A 22331-nucleotide genomic window follows, 5' to 3' on the forward strand; every position below is an offset into this window, starting at 1 on the left:
CAGCTTTTTTCACAACTCCTTTTATCAGTGAAGGAGCTGACCTTGGACTTTCCCAAATAAACTTCTGCGTGGGGGTAACATGCTCAGGGTCATGGCAGTCTGAAGGCTGGAACAGAGCTGTGGAACATGTCTAGCTCAGGGATTAATGCTGGTTAATAGAAATAGCTTTCTTCATTAAAATGGTATTTGAACAAAAAACCCACATGAAAGCAAACTGAAGCAAAATTCAAAGAGCTTACTATGTTCTTGGGGGCAGCAAGAACTCTTGTGGTTAATGACAGCTTCATTAATGAGAAATAGCAAAGGACATCTTGGTTATTAACTGATCACAAGATTATTTCAGGCTACTAATTTCATTTGTACATGGGAACAAAAAATCAAATACAATCCTAGGATGTATCAGGGCCATATATTTCTATTAAAGACACTGTACAAGACTTGAAGTGAATGGACGAACTAGTTGCCCACAACTAACAAGGCTGAATTCAAACTAATATACACGCAAATGGTTTAGTGGGATATTCAGGAGAATAGTAAGCGTTTCCTCCTTGTGAAGAGACCTGTAACAACAGAAGCAAAAATAAAAGGGCTTGAGGGAGTACAATAAACGATGGGTGAACATCACGAAGAACAAACCCCCCCAAACTATTTAAACTCATGGGCAACCCCGGGGCAGGGACAAATCAGTATGAATAATCCTATACTAAGAATTAAACTAATAAAATAAATTATTTGAAAATTAATAGATAATTAAGCCTTCTACCCTTCCAATGAGTGAAAATTTGGGCCTGTTTTTCTGTGCAGTTAATACCAGCAAGAAAACTTTAATAAACTGATAAATACTTCTATATTTAGTTACTTGAGTTGCATGTGACAGCACATGTTTACATTAGACAGTCCAGAGGGTCCTTTTCAGACTTATTTCCCGCATTAACCATAAATTTATGACAAGCAGCCATGTGGTTAAAGACAGAGTAGATTATCTGATGTGCTTTTTTGGCTTTACAATATTAGAAGTCCACATAATACTGTATATATTTAGCTATACACTGCCTTATAAGAATGCATATATGACCCTATGATGTAGTGACAATACTGAAATAAAATGTATTATTTGTGGCCACCTTCTCCTGTGCTGTCAAAGAGTGAAACCTAATGAAAAATAGCTTAGTGTGGATGTGTGGGTACCAGTATACTCCCTGAGGATCTGGCACTCAGAGTATTTATTTCATTGACAGCTCTGTGATATATTCATTTGCTAATGTTAACTGCATTTATATTAAGATTTAATAATATTACTCTACAAAAGACATATTTGAAAAAAACCAATTATATTGCTAGTTATCAAAGAACAACTGAAAGCTGTTCTGCCTGTATTTCACAGTGGCAACCTGTGTGAAGTTACTGCAGCCTTTGTAACACTGACAGTTTTAAAGGAATTGCCTAGAAAAAAATGGGTTAGCCTCACGCCAGCTGAAATGTAGAGCTGTACTGTGCATCTAGATAACTAACACTTTTGAAATCTTATGCTAAATCTAGATGAGGACAGCAGTACATTTGATTTTTATGGAAATAATACTGGATTGTAATGGATAATAATGTGAAACATATTTGGTGTAACAGGATTGATACACAGTGTAGCTGCTAAAAAAGCTACTTTGACATAGCAATAATGGAAATAAAGCTTAAAAGACAAGATTCAGACTTTGTAAAATCTTACATTGGCCATAGTTGTAATGGATAAAGGGAATCCCTCTAATGACATTGAGTATGTCATGTGCCACTTAGAAGGTAGGAGCTATATACCTGAAGCAGTGAAAACTGGCACATTCAAGTCACTTGGTTTATGGCCAGTTCATAAGCTCTTGATATTTCCATCACAGGCTTCTCTCCTTAAAGAAAATACACATTTAAGTTATATAGTATAACGTTATCTGTCTCTTTGATCTTACTCTGACACCAACAAAAACACAGTCCTAAAATCGTAAGGCATCAGGAATAATCCTAACTACCTTGAGTGCCTCAGAGGTCATCAACATTTCCTCCTTTCTCCCATTTATTTTCACTATTTGAATAATTCATTTGTAAGTAAATGCTCCCTTTCTTCATCATTCACTCAGCACTCTCCAGTCAGCGTGTGGTAGAGTGAAGGGGATCTGCATACCCATCTAATCAAAACTTGTACAGCAATGTGTACACTGCGGAGAGACTAATTAAGTCAGTATGTGCAGTCTGAAACTGTTCAAGAAATCTCAGTATTTCCTATTGATATTTGAGTCATTCACAGTGAATGCCCACCTCTTGTTAAAATCTCTGATAGCACTGCTGTCCCTTTGCTGGTGCCTGGGGTTTGGAAATTGATTTTGTCATAAAACACAGTCTGAGACCCCTGAGCTGCCATGTCCGCTCCCCTGTGTCCCTGCTTCTTGCCCTGTCTGGAGCTAGAGACCTCAGTTCTTCACAGGCCACGCCATCCAAAGCAACACTTGGGATGTAGTGAGGACTCCTAGGAGTGCTTGGGTGCCACCTCCACCACCTATCAGAGACCCCACCAGCGCCCTGTCAGCGCTGAGCCTCCGTCGTGGCTTGAGCCGTGACAAGAAGCCCCTCATGAACCCAACCGGGCAGGGAGGCAGGACAATGTCGGACTCCACCGGGCCACCTTCCAGGAAGGGTAGGGCTTGGGTTTGAATGAGGGAAGTTGAGAGCTTCCACCGTCCTACAGCAAGGAGTGCGGCAGGCGAACAGCGCCCTGCGCCCCTTCCGTAAACCCCGGCCCAGCCGCTCCGGGCATCGCTGCGCACTTTGCGTAACGCCGCTCTGCCCGTCGCGCGGTCACCTCACAGCACCGTCATAAGGGGGCGGGAAGGGCTCTACGTAGACGGCTGCGAGAATTGCCGCAGGTAGCGCCAGAGGCGTAAGCAGTAGGACTTTGTCCCCGCCCCTCCCCCCGTGCCGGCGCGGAAGCTCCGCGCTCCTGTCCCGCCGCCATGGCTGCCCCGGGGCCGGTACGGCTCCTCCGGGCCGCCGCCACCTCCTCCCGCCGCTGGCTTTTCTCCGCTTCGCCGGCAGCCGGGACATGGCCAGGCTGTGGCACCCCCGCCGCTGCCGTGAGGGCAGCCCGGCCGTTCAGCCTCTCTGCCCGGGCGGTGCTCAGGTAAGAGGGTCAGAGCCGTGAGGCGCCGGGCGGGCTCCTCAGGGCGGCGGCAGCTCTCGCTCCGCGGCAGTGCTGTAGCGGGCCTGGCCGGGCCGCTGCCTGGGCCTCGGCGTTAAGGGTACCCAGGGCCAAGGGCCGTTGGTGAGGGGCGAGCTGGGCTGGTGCTGCGTAACCTTCACCCGGCTTGTCGTTGCCGTGCGGCCTGCGGTGCCCCGCTGTCCTCCCGTGCCCCTGCTTTGGCCCGGTCGGGGCGGGTCTCGGCCTCTTCCTCGCCCCCCCTCAGGGCCGCGCCTTGCCCCTGCTCTCCGGCCCGCCTGGGACTGCCGTGGCAGTGGCACTGAAGTTCTCTGCGGGGGGGCATTGTAGTAGCCCCCCTCGAGTAGTTAAGCCGCAGGGCCTGTGTGATCTTGTGATCTGGAGTCTGGAGCCCCTTGAAAGAGCTTATAATGTTACGGAAAACTAAACTAGGGTTCTTTATGTTTAAACTAGTTTTCTGAAAGGCTGTGACCCTATCAGAGTCGCTTTTTCGTGCAGCGCAGCTCTTCCCCTTTCCCTTGCTTTGGCGTGGTTTTCTTTTCTTGTGTGTGGTTTTTTTTTTTTTTTTTTTTTTTTTTCCTTTTTTTTTTTGGAAGTCTGGCCAGGCCTGTGGTAGAAGTACAGAACATACCAGAGAGCCCAATACTGACAATACTGAAGATCTGAAATTTTATTCTGCCTTTGGTGTAGTTTACTGAAGAGCACTCATGCATCCAAGTGTGCAGAACCCCTCCTCTTCTCACCAGTATGTATGAGTACGTGTTTCAAAAGTTACGACCTTTGTAGATGTTTAATATCCCACAGCCCATGGGTTTGCAGCTTAGTACATGTAGTCAGAGGCTGCGTTTATGTATGGCCTTCTGGCTTGTAGTTTGTATATTCAAAGCTAAGTCAGTGTCTACAGTTAACTTTCAGTATTTAAAATGAAGTTTTAAAAGCCTAATTTACTTGGTTGCCTGAGAAGTTTCTTTGACTCGGAATGAGACCAACCATCAGCTGCTCAGCATCAGGACTGTAGCTTTGCCTCTTTCCATGCCATTGAAGTTGTTTCAGTAGTTTGCTTTTAAACTCTCCTGTAGGTGCTTTTTTTACTTTGTTCCAGTGGATACTTTTAATATGGAGAGACAAACTAACCTTTTAGTCTAGGACCCCTATGTGAGATGGGTAAATTGCTAGTTTAGATCTCTTTGAGTGGCCCAGCAGAGTGGCATTCACTTACTTCAAGGTCTCTGATTCACAATTTTTAATTAAAAAATCAAAAGGTCTTTGTAAAGTATTGTTAAGCTTTCAAAAGTTATTGAAGCTGTTGAGCAGGGTAAATATGGGAGGAAGAAGAATACTAAAAGTGAAAATTATTACCTAATAGTAATGTAAGACCTGTAATCCCTCAGGTCTTTCACAAACAGATTGGAATTTATTCACATGCATTGTGTATGCATACCATCAAAAAAGGTCACACAGGCATTTCATATGGGTTGTTTATATACTCCGTATATACTCACTTAGATGAGTCAAGAGAAAAAGAATATCCTTGTTTCTTTCATATATTACTGTTTTCTTCATTTATGTGCAAGTCACTTTCTCTGGTCCTACCATTTCTGGATGTGATACTATTTGAGACCAAGTTCCTGAACTTATCAGTCACTGTTATTCCAGTAAAAGCATATATAATTGTTTGTATACATAAAATTAGCAGTATTTGTGTCTAGAGGATGAAGACCTAGCTGTACACAATTATTAGCTGAGGTGGTTCTTGTGAGCAGAAGTTCCCAAGGGTTTTAGTGAAGTATTGGGCATTATGTTTTCATTTCCATTTAATTCTTCCTGTTGCTCCACTTTCATCTGTTGTCATTTATTTTCATGCGAACAGTAGTTCTCTCAGAATTCTTTTATACCTGTTCAGGTAGCTGTACATTATTTTTGGTGGACAGCATAATTGCTACATGTTTTAAAGTTTAGTTCAGATTTATAACTTCCATATTTTAATTGAAGCCTGTATAATAGTTTAATTCATTAAACAGGCAAATAGGTAGAGCTGTTAGACTTGCTATTTCATAAAAGATCTAGAAAGAATAGAGTGGGTCTTACTATGTGCAACACCAGGCTACAGTTGTTATCTTTGTGTTTTGTTTGGAGGAATCTGAGAGGTGATTCTTAATTTGGAAGTAATAGCTGAAGATTCAAAAGGATACTTCTTTTAAGGGGAAGAGGTGGCTGTTAGGATTCTTGCAGTACTTACTCTTTTTGCATGGGAGGAACAATGTACAGTGTTTACTGTTCTCTGGTGCTCCTCTGTGCATTGCTAGTATCTTTAATTTAGGCTATCATAATGATAACAAAGCTAATAGTACTGTGGCAGCCATGTGAATAAATTAATTGTATTGTGCATCTGGTGAAAAGGATTCATCTGAGCATGAATTGGGCTATTTATTCCTTATACAGATTACACAAAATAGGTTTTGTTCTTCCTGATAATCCTGAGGCTGTTTATCCTTGCATAGACCTGGCATGTTTTGTGTTAGTTGCCTGTGACTAGTTCGCAGTATGGTGGCATTTGATTGTTGTTTTTTTTTTCCTTCAAGCAAACAATGTCTGGCTAAACAAAAGCCATGTTACCCGAAGTTTTAAAAGTATAAATATTGTTTCATGTAGGTGTGATTATTATTAATTTTTGAATGGTATCTCTGAGTCATTGGAAAGATCTGCACAGTGTGTGCTTTGAATGTCTGACTGGTCTGATTACCACAACACACTTTTGAAAGTATTTTCACCACTCAGGCACATGTGCAATAAATCCTCAGTTATTTATGATTTTTATTTAATTCAACTTTTTGCCTGTGTGGAGAGTGGTAAAAATGGCAATAGCAGAAAACTTGATCCTACTGTAAGACTTAAGAAGGCTATCTCTAGAATGTTAGTTTCAGTTATCAGCCAGGTCCCACAGAAAATATGAATTACTGTAGCAGTCTTTAACAGGAGTCAGTGACCCACTGGTGGTACTGTGGCTTGTCCACTTACTGCATGCCACACCAGCTGGGCATGCACAGCCATGGTGCCGTTCCTCAACTGTCTGATGCTAATGTGAGATTGTTACTACAGAAAAGGGGATCCCATTCCTGTTTCCTTATTTTTATTGTGGGCAGTGGCACTTCTATCAGTTTTGCTTGCTGGTTCAGCTGTGACTTTGTTTTTATGATTGATTTTTCAGCCAGATTAACAAAAGGTAGTTGACTTGTGGTAATACTGCTGTAAGGATGATGGTAATGGGGATGGCCCCAAACCACATTCTTATGTTTAAGCTGATCATGAAGCTTAGCTTGCATTGCTGCATCATACAGTTGCAGTAACACAACTGTTTCATGCAGGTGTACATTTCATATGAGACAGATGTGACTGTGTACCAGTTCTGACATTGGTATGGCCACTGGCCTGTGAAGATAGGGTTTCATCCAGTTTTGTTTCCAGACCCAGTTTACTGCATGGCAGGGTGACTGCTGGAGACTGAAGGAACAAAGGAAGGAGGGCAGGACTGTTGCTCTAATGACACTGTGGTGTTATGCCTGATTAGTGTAATCGCAGGTGAAGGCAGTTTCAGGTGTGTTTCGACAACTGGGAGGGACGTGACTTGTCTTTTACAAAGGTTCCAGTGATCTAATGGATTGCCAGATGTCCTGCTGTTTAGTCCATGTTACTTGTGATCACTTCATCCCGTAATAGAAGAGTGTATTTTGGATATTGGAACAAGTATTTAGTACTTTCCATGCCTATACCTTGGGCAGAGGATGCCCCTAAGTGCAAATGCATCTTGCGTTGTGTCTCCTGTTAGGGTTGTGTTTGTCATGTTGACAGAAATACTTCAGTAAGTGAAACTGTATTTCAGTGAGTGCTGGAAGAGCTTTTTGAAGCAGTTTAGAATTACGCTGTCAGTGGTTTACTTCGGCTGGCAGGAATGTGAATCTGTACCTTTCCAGATGCAATCTAAACCCATCAGTCTTAAACTACCAGTGGAGATGGTGATTTTTGTACTAGTAGATCCAAGAAGTGGGTGCTTGTTTCCTTGGTTGTGCTGTGGGAGTTGTTGGCACAGCAGAGGAGCAAAAAAAAAAGCAGAGTAGCAACTTAAACCCCCACAGGACCCTTTGCTGGAGGTGGTCCTTTGGTGTCACTGTGCAACACTAATTAACATTTTTTAAAGACAGATCTTGAAGATTTCTGAATTTTACAGTGCATGCTTCAGTTGCATCCTGCAGATCAGAAAGGTCAATCCTTCATTATCAATTACAATTTTGGAATGAGTTTATAGTTAATAGTAGCTTGTGGCTGTCTTTAGAAGAATAGACTGAGGGATGATATGACAAGAATTGAACATGACATCATAATGAATCACAGAGCTTACTGCTACCAAGTGAGTTTACAGTTGTAGCAAGGAGATTAAGTTGAGCAACAATTCTGTTGTTTTTCAAAACAACCTAGGACTTGGGTCCTAGCTTTACAAGTTACTTGGGTTGCTTTGATGTTCAGCACTACGGGCTAGAGTTTTCCAGAGAGTGACTTATTTTTCAAGCCTCTATACTTTCCATATGCTAGATCATGTAAGGCCCACAGTTACTAAAAATATTAAAGGGAATATTAAGCATGCTGTTCTTAAACATAGATTTCACACTGAAACAGACTTTTTGCATTAGCTTTCAGTTGTTCTGTTTGTATCTCTAATCTCTTCGCAGGTTTCTTCATTGTCCATTCAAGTTCTTTCTGTTTTGCTTACTTACTGTAGGAAAGAAAACTGTGTAAAAACAAACCAACTATATTTTATTTGTTAGTATATTAAAAGCTTGCCTGTAACATGCATGTGAAATAACATAGATAATACAACACAGGGTGGTTTTTTTCCCCATATTAAAAGCTTTGGTCTTAAGACATTTTATGCAGACTGCAAGAAAAATTCTTAAATAAACATAAATGTTTGAAAAGCAAAGCAGGAAAATAAAAACACCTTCTTTCTTTGAAGCCAGTGTCAAAGCTTTGACCTGTATTGGAATTAATATTTACAAGGTGAAAAAGTAGGAGAACCTGTGCTCAAAAAAATCCAGAATGCGTTTGGAGTATTTCCATTTTGAGGAGGGGACAAGGATTCAATTTTGGAACAAATAAAGTAAAATATCTTAAACTCAAAGCAGAGATAGGAAACGTTAAAATTTGTCCTGGGTGATAATGATGAGAACAATTAAGGTTTCATAAATCCAAAGCAGGTGTCTGTATAAAGCTCTGTAGAGAAGCATTTAAAATAATCTCTTTTATTTTATAAAAATTTAATTATCAGGATCCTATATAGCTTCTAGTGACAAAACACACACCAAGTTTTTTTTCCTTACTTTTAATGGCCTTTGTTCAATGTACAGCAGTAAATGCCTGTACGTGTTACAGATTTCAAAGACTGATAACTTGGGTTTCTGTGCTCTTGGAGTTGATAGTGATTATTGGTTAAGTAGTATTTACTCAACTGTAAAGATCTAAAAAAATCTAGAGTTCTTTCTTTAATTCCTTTATATGCTTTTCTTTTCAGCTCAGAAGATAAAATAACTGTTCATTTCATAAATCGTGATGGTGACAAACTAACAGCCAAAGGAAAACCGGGGGATTCACTGCTGGATGTTGTTGTTAATAATAATCTAGACATAGATGGGTTTGGTAAGTAGATTGACTGAATACTATTCAGTGTTTAGAAATAATGTTCTTTACCAGTTTATTCATAAATACTTGCAGAGTTGTAGAATCATTTAGATAGGAAAAGGCCCTTAAAATCATCGAGTCCAACTGTAAGTGAATATTTATTTCTGAATACTCTCCATTCTTTTTATTTTTGTTTTCTTGCAGGGACATACAATATTTTGAGTTAAATTTAAAATAAATAAATAAATAAATTGGGGTGAGTCTTGCTTGAAAGTTAAAGGAGGAGCGTGTGGACAGAGTACTGTCAAGGTGGGATATGAAAGATGACATCTGCAGAGCCTTCAGAGCTGAAAGGTTACAGAGGCAGGACAAAACTGATATATTTATTTCTGTATTGCCATACTGTCTCAACTTATTATCAGTCATTTTGTAGCTCAAGTTGCTGTAGTATTTGAGAGCTAAGTGAAATTAAAAACCAATTCCATGTCAGTTAGTAGAAAAGAGCAAAAAGTTTAATTCTTATTGAAGGGCTGGGATAAAGGAAACCATTGCCCAGTCAAATCCTAACTTGGTACAAGTTTCATAGAATCATAGAATAGTTAGGGTTGGAAAGGACCTTAAGATCACCAAGTTCCAACGCCCCTGCCATGGGCAGGGATACCTCGCTCTAAACCATGTTACCCAAGTCCTCGTCCAGCCTGGCCTTGAACACTGCCAGGGATGGAGCATTTTGTTTAAAATCAAAATAGAAGGATGCTATACTACCTCCCTCTTCCTTCAAACTTTTGCACTTTCCATTGATTGGAAAGTGATTCTGTAGGATCCTAGGATGTAGGATTCTGCCCTTGAAAAGCAGTGGTATTTTGTAATTAAATACCTCAGGACAGGTATTTACATGAACATGTGCTTAAGAATCAGTAGTTACAAACTAAAGCAGAAAGTGGAAGCACAATTTGTATGAGTGAATGCAAGTCAGTTGGTTTAAAAACATAAATAGGATATTATTGCACAGTCTGGAATCTGAGGTGTGTCTTATTTCAGTGCAGATAAATTTCTCTGGTAGTAATCAAATCTTTGGTAAGATTTGAAATCTCAGACTTGCATCTGAGTCAGCTTTTACGTCTGGAGTTGCATAAGCCTGAGGAGAAAAACCGTCTCTTAAAAGAGTGTTGGTATACCTGGCATTATATAGCACTTATTAAATACATCGTACAGGCTTATGGCTAGTCCACTTATATTCTACAGTAAATATTCTCCCAGTTTGTGTAAATATCAGCCATGTTAAAGCATTGTGATAAAGTGGAAAAAATCCCCAAAACAACCAATAATGCTGTTAATAAACAGAAGCCAAACTAAAATTTGGGAATACTGTAACAATCCTTAACTATAATATATGATAGTCTCATTTCAATAGTTACTTGCAAATGAAACAACATACTAGGGCCAAGAAAAATGCAGTGTAAATAGTATAAAAATGTATGTTCTGTGTTTAGAAAAAAGATAGTGAGGGGAAAAAAAAGTGTAAATCTAAACCTATTTGTTTCTATCACTAGGGGGCATCCCATGTGCAGTAATAATAACAGAAATATCCTTACACAAAGACTTACAAAATTGTTGAATTATTATAGAATCATAGAATAGTTAGGGTTGGATTATTCAGTTCCACTCAGTTTGTTTGCTACTGCTAGCTTTACATTTGCAGAAAGACCTTCCACTGTTCATATAGACTGGTTGGTGTTTGTTTTTTCTTCTCTTTTCACTTCACTTCTGCAACATTAAAATGCTTGAACTGCTGATACAACAGATTTTACATTTTTTGGCATTTTGCTTTTTCCCATGCATTTCTATGTACATGAAGACATGATACCATTTTTAAAATCATGGCTACTAGTACAATGTCATGGTCACTTTGAATATATGCAGTCAGTACTGTTACTACATGAAAGCACTGTACTTTCTGTGTGGTTCTTGTGGTCTGGTGATAAATCCCACTGCTACTTTTCATAGCAATGGTTATACATGCAGCCTTGCTTCCCTTTGTTCCATATGAGTACAGAGGTGATGTGGGCACAGTGTTCTCAGTTCTGCTTTCCCTGGAAATGAGTAAATAAATGAAACTTGGCTAATGTGTTACCTGCTTGTCTTTTGTCAGTCTGAATCAGGGAGGGGGATGTGCTCTGTGCCCCAACACCAGTCTCTACACAAATATGAAAAATTCTGTTTTCTTCACCTTTGGAGTTCATAGGATCATAGAATTTTTTGAGTTGGAAGGGACCTTAAAGATCATCTAGTTCCAGCACTCCCCCTTCTCCTCCCCCCAGCCCCCCCAGGCAGGGACACCTTCCACTAGACCAGTTTGCTCAAAGCCCCATCACACCTGGCCTTGAACACTTCCAGGGATAAGGCATCCACAGCTTCTCTGGGCAACCTGTGCCAGTGTCTCAGCACCCTCACAGTAAAGAATTTCTTCTTAGTCTAAGTTTACCCTCTTTCAATTTAAAGCCATTCCTCCTTGTCCTGTCACTACATGCCCTTGTAAAAAGTCCCTCTCCAGATTTCTTGTAGGTCTTCATTAGGTCCTGGGAGGCTGCTCTAAGGTCTGTCCAGAGCCTTCTGTTCTCCAGCCTGAACAGCCCCAGCTCTCTCAGTTTTCATAGAAGAATTGCATCTTCATCTTTCAGCGAAGTGGAGAGCTTGGTGCCAGCCCAGTGGCAGAGACAAATTTGTTAGTGTTCAAACTTGTACTGTTCTGTGATGATCTGATTGCTCTAGCAGGTAGATGTGGTTGATGCTTATTCTGTTCAACCATTGCAAATTCTTAGGTCCTTGGATCTCAGGCTGGATTGCCCCATAATACATGTAGGTCTCCCTAGCCTGACTACCTTTGTGGTTGTGAATCAGTGCTCTGAAGAAATAATAAAATCTGTTAAGTTCTGTTGAACTTCTATAACCTTCTCAAAACTGAGAAAGAGGGAGAGAAGGATCAACCTTGGAGGTAAATTAAGTAGTGTTGATTGACAGCATTGTCTGCTTTTGCATTCTTATAGTACAAAACTTTTCTCTTTAAATGGTAGAAAGGGAATTAGTTAAGTATTTTAATTAACTACAGGATTCAGGTAAATCTCAGGATTGTAGAAACTGTAGAAATGCTCTTGAGAGTTGAATGCAAAGTAGTCACATGAATGTGGGAATATATGAAGCATTAGTTTTAGTAGTTAATAGAGATACTTGTATGAGACAAACACATGAGGAATTTCTTGTGAAGTTCTATTGTAATTATGCTGTAATTTGAAACTTGGATTTTCTGTTGTCTTGACTTTTTTTTCCTTAGGTGCATGTGAAGGAACGCTGGCCTGCTCAACTTGTCATTTAATCTTTGAAGACCACATATTTGAGAAACTAGATGCAATTACTGATGAAGAGATGGACATGCTGGACCTGGCATATGGCCTCACAGAAACGTAAGGGAACATAACACTTTACTACATGAAAAACTGAAAAGCAGGGTTTGCAGGTGGGGCAGTCCATTATTCTTAGAATGCCCTAATTGTCTTTTAACGAATAGGTGGATTCTGTTAATGCAAATGGGACTGCCAAGTTCAAATACTGATTAGCTGAAATTGTACTAAAAAGATGTCAGTTTTATTTCTGTAACTGAAGAGTGGCAGTTGCCAATACTTGCTCTTTTGATGTGTCTGATGCAGAAGTGTCAGATACTGAAGTATGACCAAAAACCCAGTTCCTTCAAGAAAAGCTTTTGCTGCTGATGTCACGCGTGTGATTTTTCTTGTTCTTGTTTCCCTTCCCTTCTGTTGTTTGTCTCCATTAGTCTGTAGCTAGTTAATGTATTTTATAAATGTGTTTACTTTAGTATTTTAGTTTTGGTCAGATCTTCTTTTCACAGAATCCCAGAAGGGTTGAGGTTGGAGGGGACCTCTTGAGGTCATCTGGGTCAACCCCTGCTCAAGCAGGGCCACCTAGAGCCGATGTCCAGGACCATGTCCAGACAGCTTTTGAATATCTCCAAGGATGGAGACTCCACAACCTCTCTGGTATTTATGTACATTGATAAGATCCTTTTCCCCAGCATTCTCTAGGATAAATGGTGTCACACGTGGCAGTGTCACCACTTGTCATACTTTGGCTCATGTCAGAGTACTCTTGGTGCATACAAGCCAGATTCCCTATTGAATAAAACTAAAATATTCTCTTAACTGCTAATGCAGTGTTGCACATTGGACTAGTGATAGTATCTCGCACACCATCATATGCCTTGTAATTATGGTGTCAAATCCTCATCTATTCCTAGTGTGCTGCACTGCTTGTACATGTAGTTTGTATCACAGAACATACCCTACCTGAAGAATGAGTAGCTATGCCTTACAAGGTTTCATAAGCCCTTCCCTTCATGTTTCAATGCGATTGCTTATCAAAGTATTTTAGAATCTTTCCCATGATGTCAGAGGGCCTTTACCTGGCCTGTATAGCATAGGTTTTTTTATGTCTCTGCAAAGCAGTACTCTGAATTAACTTGTTTATCTCCTTATACCAGTAATGGAATCCTGTATCAATTGTTTCTACACAGTAGTATGTTTTTTCTCACTTCAGCCAAACATTAGCTTTTCTGTGAGGTTGTAAAGGCAAAGAAGTTAAGCCATGAGAAACTTGTTTCAGCTTCTTTTGTTTTCTTCTTTTTCCTGTCTCCCCCAAAAAAACATTTTCAATTTTGAAAATAATAGTAAGTCTATTAAGTGTGTCACTCTTACCATCTACCATAATTCTTCTCAGAGTCACTTTCCGATTCTGCACCAAACCAATTCCTAAATAGCTCTGGAGGCCAGCAATCTAAATAAAAACTTTTTTATTTGGCTACCTTTTAATTAAAGATTTAAATCAAGGAATTTTTACTGAAGAGCTGAAACAGTAGAAAGACAGAGCAATTTAAATACTTACTTTTTCTCCCAAAGTTCTTCAGACCAAATTAAGTTTTTAGACCTTTTGAAGACACTTGTTACTTCTGTCAGGTTTTCCTAACAACACATGTTCTTCCTATGGCCAGGGTTCTTTCATATGTGTGAAAAGCTCTGGAAGACTGAGCTTTAAGTGACTGATACTTGCTATAGGTTACCTGGTCTCCTGTGCTGATATAAACGTGTGTAATGGAGATGCACTACTATGCTCTGTTGTAAATATGATAAAAGTTTTTACTTGTCAGTGACTGTATTTGGGGAAGTTTCAGCTAGCCATGGAAGCTCATGGTTTTTAAAACAAGGGACTAAATAAAAAGGCTAAAAGGAAATGGTTTTGAGTAACTGCAGAACAGTAAAGATATTAAGAATGAGGGGATGCAAGCCCTATTATGTTAAATGCTTCAAAAGAATACTGAACTAAAAAATAAGCTGAGAAACAGCTTGCTAAGAAGTAGAAAATCAGTTTTGTTTCTAACCTATCAGAAGCAGGAAGCTTGTCTACATGAAGAGCCAATTGGTGATGCAGAAGTGCACTTAAAATATAAAAAGATGATGAAAAAGCAGTTTCTTTTGCATTGTTGTCTCTAGAGATGTTACAGGATGTCCATGCACTGGAAGATTTCTTTGGAGAGGGCTTCCTGGAGCATTGCAGCAAATATGAATGAATACAGTAAAATGAGTAATGACAAACGGTAATGAGTAGGTAGCATTCACCCAAGAGTTCTATAGGAGTTCGTGATGACATTTCTGAACTTTTGTCTGACAGGCTTAATTAGATGGTTTAGAACCACTCCCACATCAAAGGAATGGAAGGTAGCAACCCACCTTTTAAAATTAGATCATCAGAACTGGAGACCAGTGAGTCTGATTCTATACTGGACATGTTAATCATGTGCCTATGGACTGTTGCTTCTTTATGATTTCTAGCACATAATTGTAAGGAAAAAAATTCTACAAAGCTTTTGTAGATGGATGTAACAGATATGGGAGTGCAGATGAGTCACCGAGTATCAAAAAAGAAAATCTTACAGTTCGTGTAGTTTAGTTAGGTTCAGAAATTCTTTACTGAGATTGAATTGAAGTGAGTAAGAGCAAAGGCCCTGTAAAGGATAAGTAATTGGTTAATAAATAGATTTTAACAAGGTAAGAATATGTGATCTAAAAGTGATTGGTACTAAGTTTTATGTAGTGAGTGGTTTTGTGAGACTTGGGAAAAGAGAATGAATAATAAATTTTGTGTATAGTGCTATGTTACTCAGTGTGTTAAGATCAAAAACTGTCAGTGAAGCCATACACAAGGATTTTGTGCTATTGCATGATAGGAAACAAAGTTTGGTGTTAAAAGCTGCAGATAACGTACATGGAGAGGTGGGTAGAACAGTAGTAACCATGCGGACTTGAAATACGCTGCTAGCTAGCCGGCATCTTCCAGGAATGTGAGCTTAAGGTTTGGCGTTAAAACACCAAACCCCCCCCCCCAAAAACCTCAAAAAAGTAAATGGGCTATTGGCAATATTAGGTAGGAACAGGTAGAAAACCAGAAAATGACCATTACATGACAATGTGGGAGTTCACCGTATCTTTTTACTTCCTTTTTTTTTTTTCTTTTTTTTTTAAGTATTAGAATGAGAGTAAATAAAGGGAAGTGGTTAAAGGAGGGGTGGTTTGCATGCAGGAATTGACTAAATCATCTTTTTGGGAGTCCACTCTTCAGCTTTAAGGAGTGGAGGAATCTGGTTAAATATCTATAAAATTGTAAATGCTGTGGAAGAATTTAAATAAGAGAAGGTTGGTTGTTTCTCACAGTATTATTTAGTGCTGCCTAGGGTTTTTTTTGTACGGCTGTGTAGCAGGCTCAAAACCTTCATGTGAAGTGAATCCATTGCTACACTATAGAATACATAGGGAGTTAACATTGGTCTTTAGTGAAAACAGGCACTTCAGTAAAATTCAACCTTGCTGAAAGTATCAGAAATTGCATATCTAATAGATGTAATTTCTAACCGTATTCTTACGGATGTATATTCAGGAGATTAAATCTTCTGGTAATGTATGTATTTATACATGCATTCTAGTAATTTGAAGTTGATGTATGGAGTCATTTACATAAAAGTATTGCATTTTCATACAGTACTGAATTTTGAGGTTTAACAGCAGTTAATCACTACATGCTTGTAAGGGTTCTATAAAGATATTAATGTAGTATGATATTTTATAGTATCTCTGCCTATATTCCTATATTGATAAAATTATTCAGCTGGGGCTAGAGAACATTGTCCATCCTTGCTGATGTTTAAGTGTTCTATGCTTAAGTACCAAAGCATGGACATTATGTTAGAGATATCCCAGCAGTAAAAGTGGCTTGTGATGTCTGCAGAATTTTGTTGTGGTATTATGTCTTTGTTTTGAAATGTTCAAGTGCAATATTTTCTCCTGCTGAATGGTAGGTAGAAAAAATGGAGGATTGCATCTCCTCAGGTACCATGAGTATTTTATCCTTCTCCTTCCTATGTTTCTTGTCTTTTCGCTCTTACTCTCTGGTATAATGACCTAATCTTGAGTTGTTTAATTTGAAAACATTGGACCCTGTATGACTTAGGTTTTGCTTTTTCTGAGGTTTTCATTCTGATTCATTGCCTTCATCTTTTCAGAGATGTCAAATGTCCCTTGGGACATCAAGTGTTATTCACTGCACTTGACTGAACTGTTAGTGACCCATTGAAAATGGAACGGTCACCCTTACTGTATGTTGCCTCAGGAAGTAGGAAGTACTTGTGTACCACTTTCCAGTATACTGAACTCTGCTACTTAATGTAAATCATTTTTATTACCACATGTATATTTGCATTGATGCATGCAGTTCACTGCTGGTCTTGATTAAGCCATGCACAAGAGTGGCTGATTGTAGATCATAATTTGTGTGGGATGGCTGAATGTTGGAGGCATAGGGGGGTAAATGCTGTTAGATATGTGATCAGGTAAAACTAATGACAATGTCCTATTTCCCTACAGATCACGTTTAGGCTGCCAAATCTGCTTGAAGAAATCCATGGATAATATGACTGTTCGAGTACCAGAAGCTGTTGCAGATGTTAGACAATCAGTAGATATGAGTAAAAACTCCTAAAAGGCAATAACTTAGGGGTTTTAAAGAAGCTTAATTATTTTTATAACTTATTTTTAAATGTGTAATTAAATATGGAAACTTACATAATTGTGAGTTATTTTATATGACTATCAATATTAGATGGATGCTATTTTAATTTTCTTTATAGAACCTCCTATATTTTTACGCTTAAAATGCAATAATACTTCTTACAAGTGATCATTAGGTTAAGCGTTAGCAAGTGCATTACAGGTTTCATATAATATGATTCTGCCAAAACTAATGACATCTGCAAGCCAGATCACTTTTACAAGACTTCTAAAAACCCCTGATCATTTCTAGGTTTCAGACCTAGATATGTAAGAGAACAAAACTTGTAAGACTGAGTCTTTTTAAAGTGTTGTCATTAAAGATGGTGTACTCAGAGCTAGTTCATGTTCTCAGTAAATAGGATCCTTCCTCAGCAAATAGTGGATTTTCAGCGTAGGGTTTTCCAAACTTTTTGTCTTGGCAAAAATACTGTTAAAACCGTGAAATCTAGGGGCCTATGCAGAATGTTGGCACCTACATCTTAATTGCTGCAATGCATCTCTGTGGCCTGAATCAGAAATCGGTAAACCTCAACTTCATTACGTTTGACTACATGACAAATACGGGGATACACAGGGCTTAGAAGAGTAAAGCACTGGAGCTGTCTAATGGGAGGGCATAACCACTGGAGGTAACTGTAAATTCTTACAGTTCTTTGAAGATGGTTGAGTTGGAATTGAAGAGGGCAGTGTTTGTCAACAGATTTGTTCTGAATTCTTCATCCCTCTCTGAGGTTTTAGCTTGATCAGGAGGCAGTATGATGTTAATCAGGGTATTCAGCTTAAAGAGGTTCCTAGGTTCTGGGCCTTCTCTCAGGATCATTTCAGCAGGGTTGATGTGGAATGACCAAGTATATTTATTCCATACAGATGGGCTAGGTTCCACAGAAGGCCTGAGGAGACCCCCATGGTGGGATTGCCTGTGAACTGATGATGAAGAGCTTTCAGTTGGTTCTAGTTTTAGTCTTTCCGAAGTAGAACAAAGTAAAATAATGTCTCTAAGACTCTTCATTATTCTCTCCAGTTTTTGTTGCCTAAATACTTAGATGAAATGGTTGTCACCATTACAATAGTTAGTTTACCCTTATAAGGTTATTTTAATATTTTGAGCATATTTATGTATATATAAAATTCATTTATTTACACTTAAATGATCTAATGCATTTGTTAATGCCTTATTTGAAGTGGTGACAATGACATCTAGGCATCTTTTCTTGCATTATTATATTTATGGGAGAGATAAAAAATATTTTTCCAGTGTCAGATATTGGGATTATTTTGAGCTTCAAAAGAAGAAGAAAAAAAAAAAGAAAAATGACCCTCTTTGCTATAAAAATATTTTCTAGAACTGTATTGAAAATAGATCTGGTGCAGATTATTTCATTTTCTCTCTGAATAAGTATTTGTTTCCTGGTGGTCCCTTTGGACTTCCCCTTAAACAAGATAGGTTTAATGTATTCTGTTCAGAACTTAATCATATATGCTTTTCAGAATACACTTCCTCTCATTTAATTCAAAATGTGACTTTAGAGTTGAAATCTCCTGGCTTTTGAAAGACAGAGCAAAGTTGGGAAGAAGGGTGGAAATAAGATGAAGAAATGTTCTGAAGATACTGCTGTCTTCCTCTACATCTGCTGTGACTTTAATTGTAATTTAGAGGTTACCCTGCCACAGTCGGGCTCAAAGGTAAATGAGTTCTCACTTAGTGTTACCTTTGCTCTGAGTTCATTTATATACATTTATTAAATATTGAACTCTGATTCTTTTACATAAGACACAGCTCTTTGGCTTCCAAGAGAGGGAACATAACTTGAGTCATAACCAGATACACTGTGCATTCTTGCATCGGAAAGAAATCTGAGGTTTCAGTATAGCTGTTTAGGGATAGATGTTGGTGTTTGCTGGGGTTTGTTTTTTTGGGGTTTTGCTTTGGGCTGGTTTATTGGGTTTTTTGTTTGTCTATTTATGCACAGCATGAGGCACTTTGCCTTGTGGGAATCCTGAAGCATTTGATGCTGCATTAAACAAATGTGAAACAGCTCTTGTAATAGTTTCCTTTCTAAGCCAAGGTTGTGTCATTGTGCATTTCCTGTGACAGCTTCTCGTTACAAAGACTTTGACTCTCCTGTAGTGTGCCTGTGGAAGGAATTACTTAGCACAGCAAAGCAAAAAAGTACACTTCAAAGTTTATTTTGAATTCAAGAGGTATCCCGTATTGCATGCAAATGGAAATCTCTGAAGGCAAAGGAACTGACATGTAATCCCAAAAATGCACAGTTCAGAGATACTTGTTTCCTTATTGTCAAAACGATTTGGAAATAAATCTTATTTTTGGCCACTTTCTGACATACCTTGTTTGTATTGATTTTTTTTTTCCCCTCTAAGTTATTGAATGTATTTCTGGGCATAAAATGGAACTTAACAGTTAGTGATGCATGTTCAAGTGTAAGTATGAATTATTGCACAATGGCACACAACTAAAGCATCAAAACTAGTCAAATATATATTTTGCTTCCTTGTCCAAATAAAGTTTACAGGTAACTTGCTTTCTAAAAGCTTTTCCTTTCTCTGGTAAAACAAGGAGTCAGTGGGTCTCTTCTGTTTCACTCCCACTCAAAAATGAAGAGAAAATCAGAACTGACTTTGTTCCCTTTGCCTTCTGAACCTCAGTTTGCAACGTGTGCTTGCAGTCTGGGGCAGAAACAGACCTTTAATTCACAATTATTGGTGGGGTCCTGATTCCTGGTTTTGTGAGGAAGCCAGGCCAAAACCCTCCTCTGGCAGAAGGAAAGGTCTCATCCCCACTCTTCCTTTCTGAGGGTGTGGGGGAACTTGTCTGTGCCTCCAGGTCAAGTCCCTTCACCCCCTGAAGCCCCAGTCACGTTTGTGGTCCTACTGTCTTCTGTTGTGGGCCGGGACACCAACCACAGGAGCCAGCAGTCCCCATTTCTGTGACAGTGGTGTCTGAAGGGGGAAGAGGAAGTGCCTCACACTCCCACCTTGCTCTTCTGCCAGGGAAAGTGTCCATCATCTGGGCTGCAAGCTCTCACTAGGGAGAGGAAAAGGAGTTCTCCAGGCAGTGTGTTACTTTGGACAGAAAAACTCCTATGTCCATTTTTAGCTACAGGGCTCCAGAGGATTTAAGGGAGCTGTGTTCAAACTTAATGTCCCAGTTGGAGGCAGGTTGAAGAGGCCATGTCCAAAAACTAACAGTGGAAGAGGTGATGCAACCCCAGCTCATGAGTCTGGGCTGGGCACAGAGACTGTGTTTTGCCCTAACAGAGGCTGATGTGCTATGCAAAGATTGGGTAGTCCAATATCCAACAAACTCCTCATTCCTTGGGAGGAAAAAGGAGAGAGAAATCTTTACAGGAGATGCTCAAGATCAGTCACTGAGGTATCAAATAGTACAAAACATTGGAAAGGGGCTGCTGGTGATTTCTCTGCAAATGATTTGCAAAGATGTGGAAGGGATCAGGGATTTTGTGCATCCTGGCAGGAGCTGCTGATTCTGAGGGTGGCTGTATAGATCTATGCACTATAGTGTCTCTGCTCCTCTCCCTGTTAACCCTGCCAAGAGAGCAGCAAAAAGTGCGGTCCATACATAAACCAACCAAAGTAACCCTGAGATTTACTTTCTAACCTACTGCCCTCCACTACTTTTTTATGAAGTTAAGCATTTCATTGTTGTGAACCAGTCCAAATTAAAAAATGATTGGTAAGTAATTTCTGGCCAGCAGTGATGGAGCATTTGCAACTAGAGCAAACTTCCACCTAAAGCTGTGGCCTCGCTCTGCTCAGAGAAGTATCTCTGGCATCCTTCTCCATGGCTCTGGAATCTCCCTTAACCTCAGACCAACAACAGAAACGTTATTTTGAGCACTAAAACGGCTTGTGTGCTTCCACCAACTTTTGTTATCTTTGTCCAGCGTAATCACCTTGTTCCTAACCCTTTCCAGCACCTTCTTCCTCAAACAGGCACTGGAGTGCATCTCTCACATTTGCTAGAGATCAGAAAGGATAAAAAGCTTGATATAACCTTCCTTATATCCACTCAGCGAAGCTTTCATCTTCCCATTTCTGCCTGTTTAGAGCACGTCTGTGCTAGAGCACAGGCTACGTGTGAAATTGCCTCCGTTGTGCTGACCCCAGGTGGTACATCCCTGCAGCACAGCGCTGGTAGGAGTGAAATTTGGGCATGGGAACAGCAGCCGTACATGTGAATCCAGCTCGGCTACAGCCCTCGGTGGAGCTGGTGACTGAAGAGCTGCTGCGAAAGAGACGTAGGGTCAGTGCTACAGTGGACAAGAGCTATTGCTGAATTATGCCAGGCTGCCATGGCTGTGGGTATCTGTGCCCGGTCATGTAGTCCGACAGACAGACAGATGCACAGGCACACAGAAACTCCTGAATCAGCCCCCTTGACCCATGCAGATAGAAATGGGGTGCCAGTCCCTGCAGACAGCAACCCCCTCTGTGAGCTACTGGGAGCCTCTTCCATTGACCTGTGACAGCTCTGGGAGCAGCCCTATCAGGGACTCAGCCAGCTCTGCTGTGGGTACTGGGGTTCCCTGCCTGTTGCGGCGCCTCTGCTCCTTCATGTTCACAGGGATGAGCAGTCACATAACCCACCAATGGCAGGGTGGGACATTTGTGCTCCTGGTTTCTCTAGTGCTGCAGCAAGCAACAGAGGAGAGCACATGAGAAATGATAACAGCACTGGACACTGGTGCGAAGTAACCGTTTGTAGGTAAGCCAGAGAAGTCTGTTGGTGCCTGTGGCAGCTGTACCCGGATTGCAGCTATGGCTGGGCTGGTTTTCTTCCTGCTGGCAGCAAACTGCTGCTGGCAATCTCTGGGTTTGGAGAAGTCGGTCCCGTCTCACTGAAGGAAATGCCAGGCCACAGCATAGCACAGTTTCTCCTTCATGCTGTGCTGGATCAAAAATGTCTCTCCTTAAGGATCCAGTTTTGTATCAAACAAGCATCCAGGTAAGTGGGATGTTTTTCTCCATCCAAGTGAACGTGAGAAGGTTCAGAGCAGCTCATTCTCATTTCCCCCTCAAGTAGCAGCCCTTGCTTTGCAGAGGTAAACCAGCACTAGCTGTTGATGTGGTGAGCACTCACAGGCTTCACTGGTAATGGTTTGGAAGAGGAAGGTCATTGCCTTCCTAGAAATCTCTGACTGGAGGGCAGAAAGAGACAAAGAGGGAGAGCTGAGCAAGATCATGATGCAGCTGCAGCCTCTTGGATCCAGGGCAGAGGCAGACTCATACCACCCAGGGAGCCAGCGATGGGTTTTGGC

General features: G+C 40.3%; 1 protein-coding gene across 2 annotated transcripts; it reads left to right on the plus strand.

The window, feature by feature from the left end:
• The first annotated feature begins 2866 nt into the window (after positions 1–2866).
• Positions 2867–19374, plus strand: FDX1 (ferredoxin 1). 2 transcript variants are annotated; one of them, XR_009728647.1, is made up of 5 exons: positions 2867–3157; positions 8757–8881; positions 12195–12324; positions 12768–12915; positions 16846–17047. XR_009728647.1 is itself a non-coding variant. In XM_061374506.1 (4 exons), exons 1-4 carry the CDS (start codon positions 2991–2993, stop codon positions 16958–16960), a joined length of 537 nt encoding a protein of 178 aa, XP_061230490.1. In that variant the 5' UTR covers positions 2870–2990; the 3' UTR covers positions 16961–19374. The 2 variants fall into 2 exon arrangements, 1 of the variants encoding a protein (XP_061230490.1); XM_061374506.1 differs by lacking the exon at positions 12768–12915 and having other exon boundaries at positions 2870–3157; positions 16846–19374.
• The last annotated feature ends 2957 nt before the right edge of the window (positions 19375–22331 follow it).

Source organism: Neopsephotus bourkii, unplaced genomic scaffold, assembly GCF_033783945.1.
Source record: "Neopsephotus bourkii isolate Nb327-2 ecotype Australia unplaced genomic scaffold, CSIRO-AGI_Nbou_v1 NB_1638, whole genome shotgun sequence".
Classification (NCBI taxonomy): Eukaryota; Metazoa; Chordata; class Aves; order Psittaciformes; family Psittacidae; genus Neopsephotus; species Neopsephotus bourkii.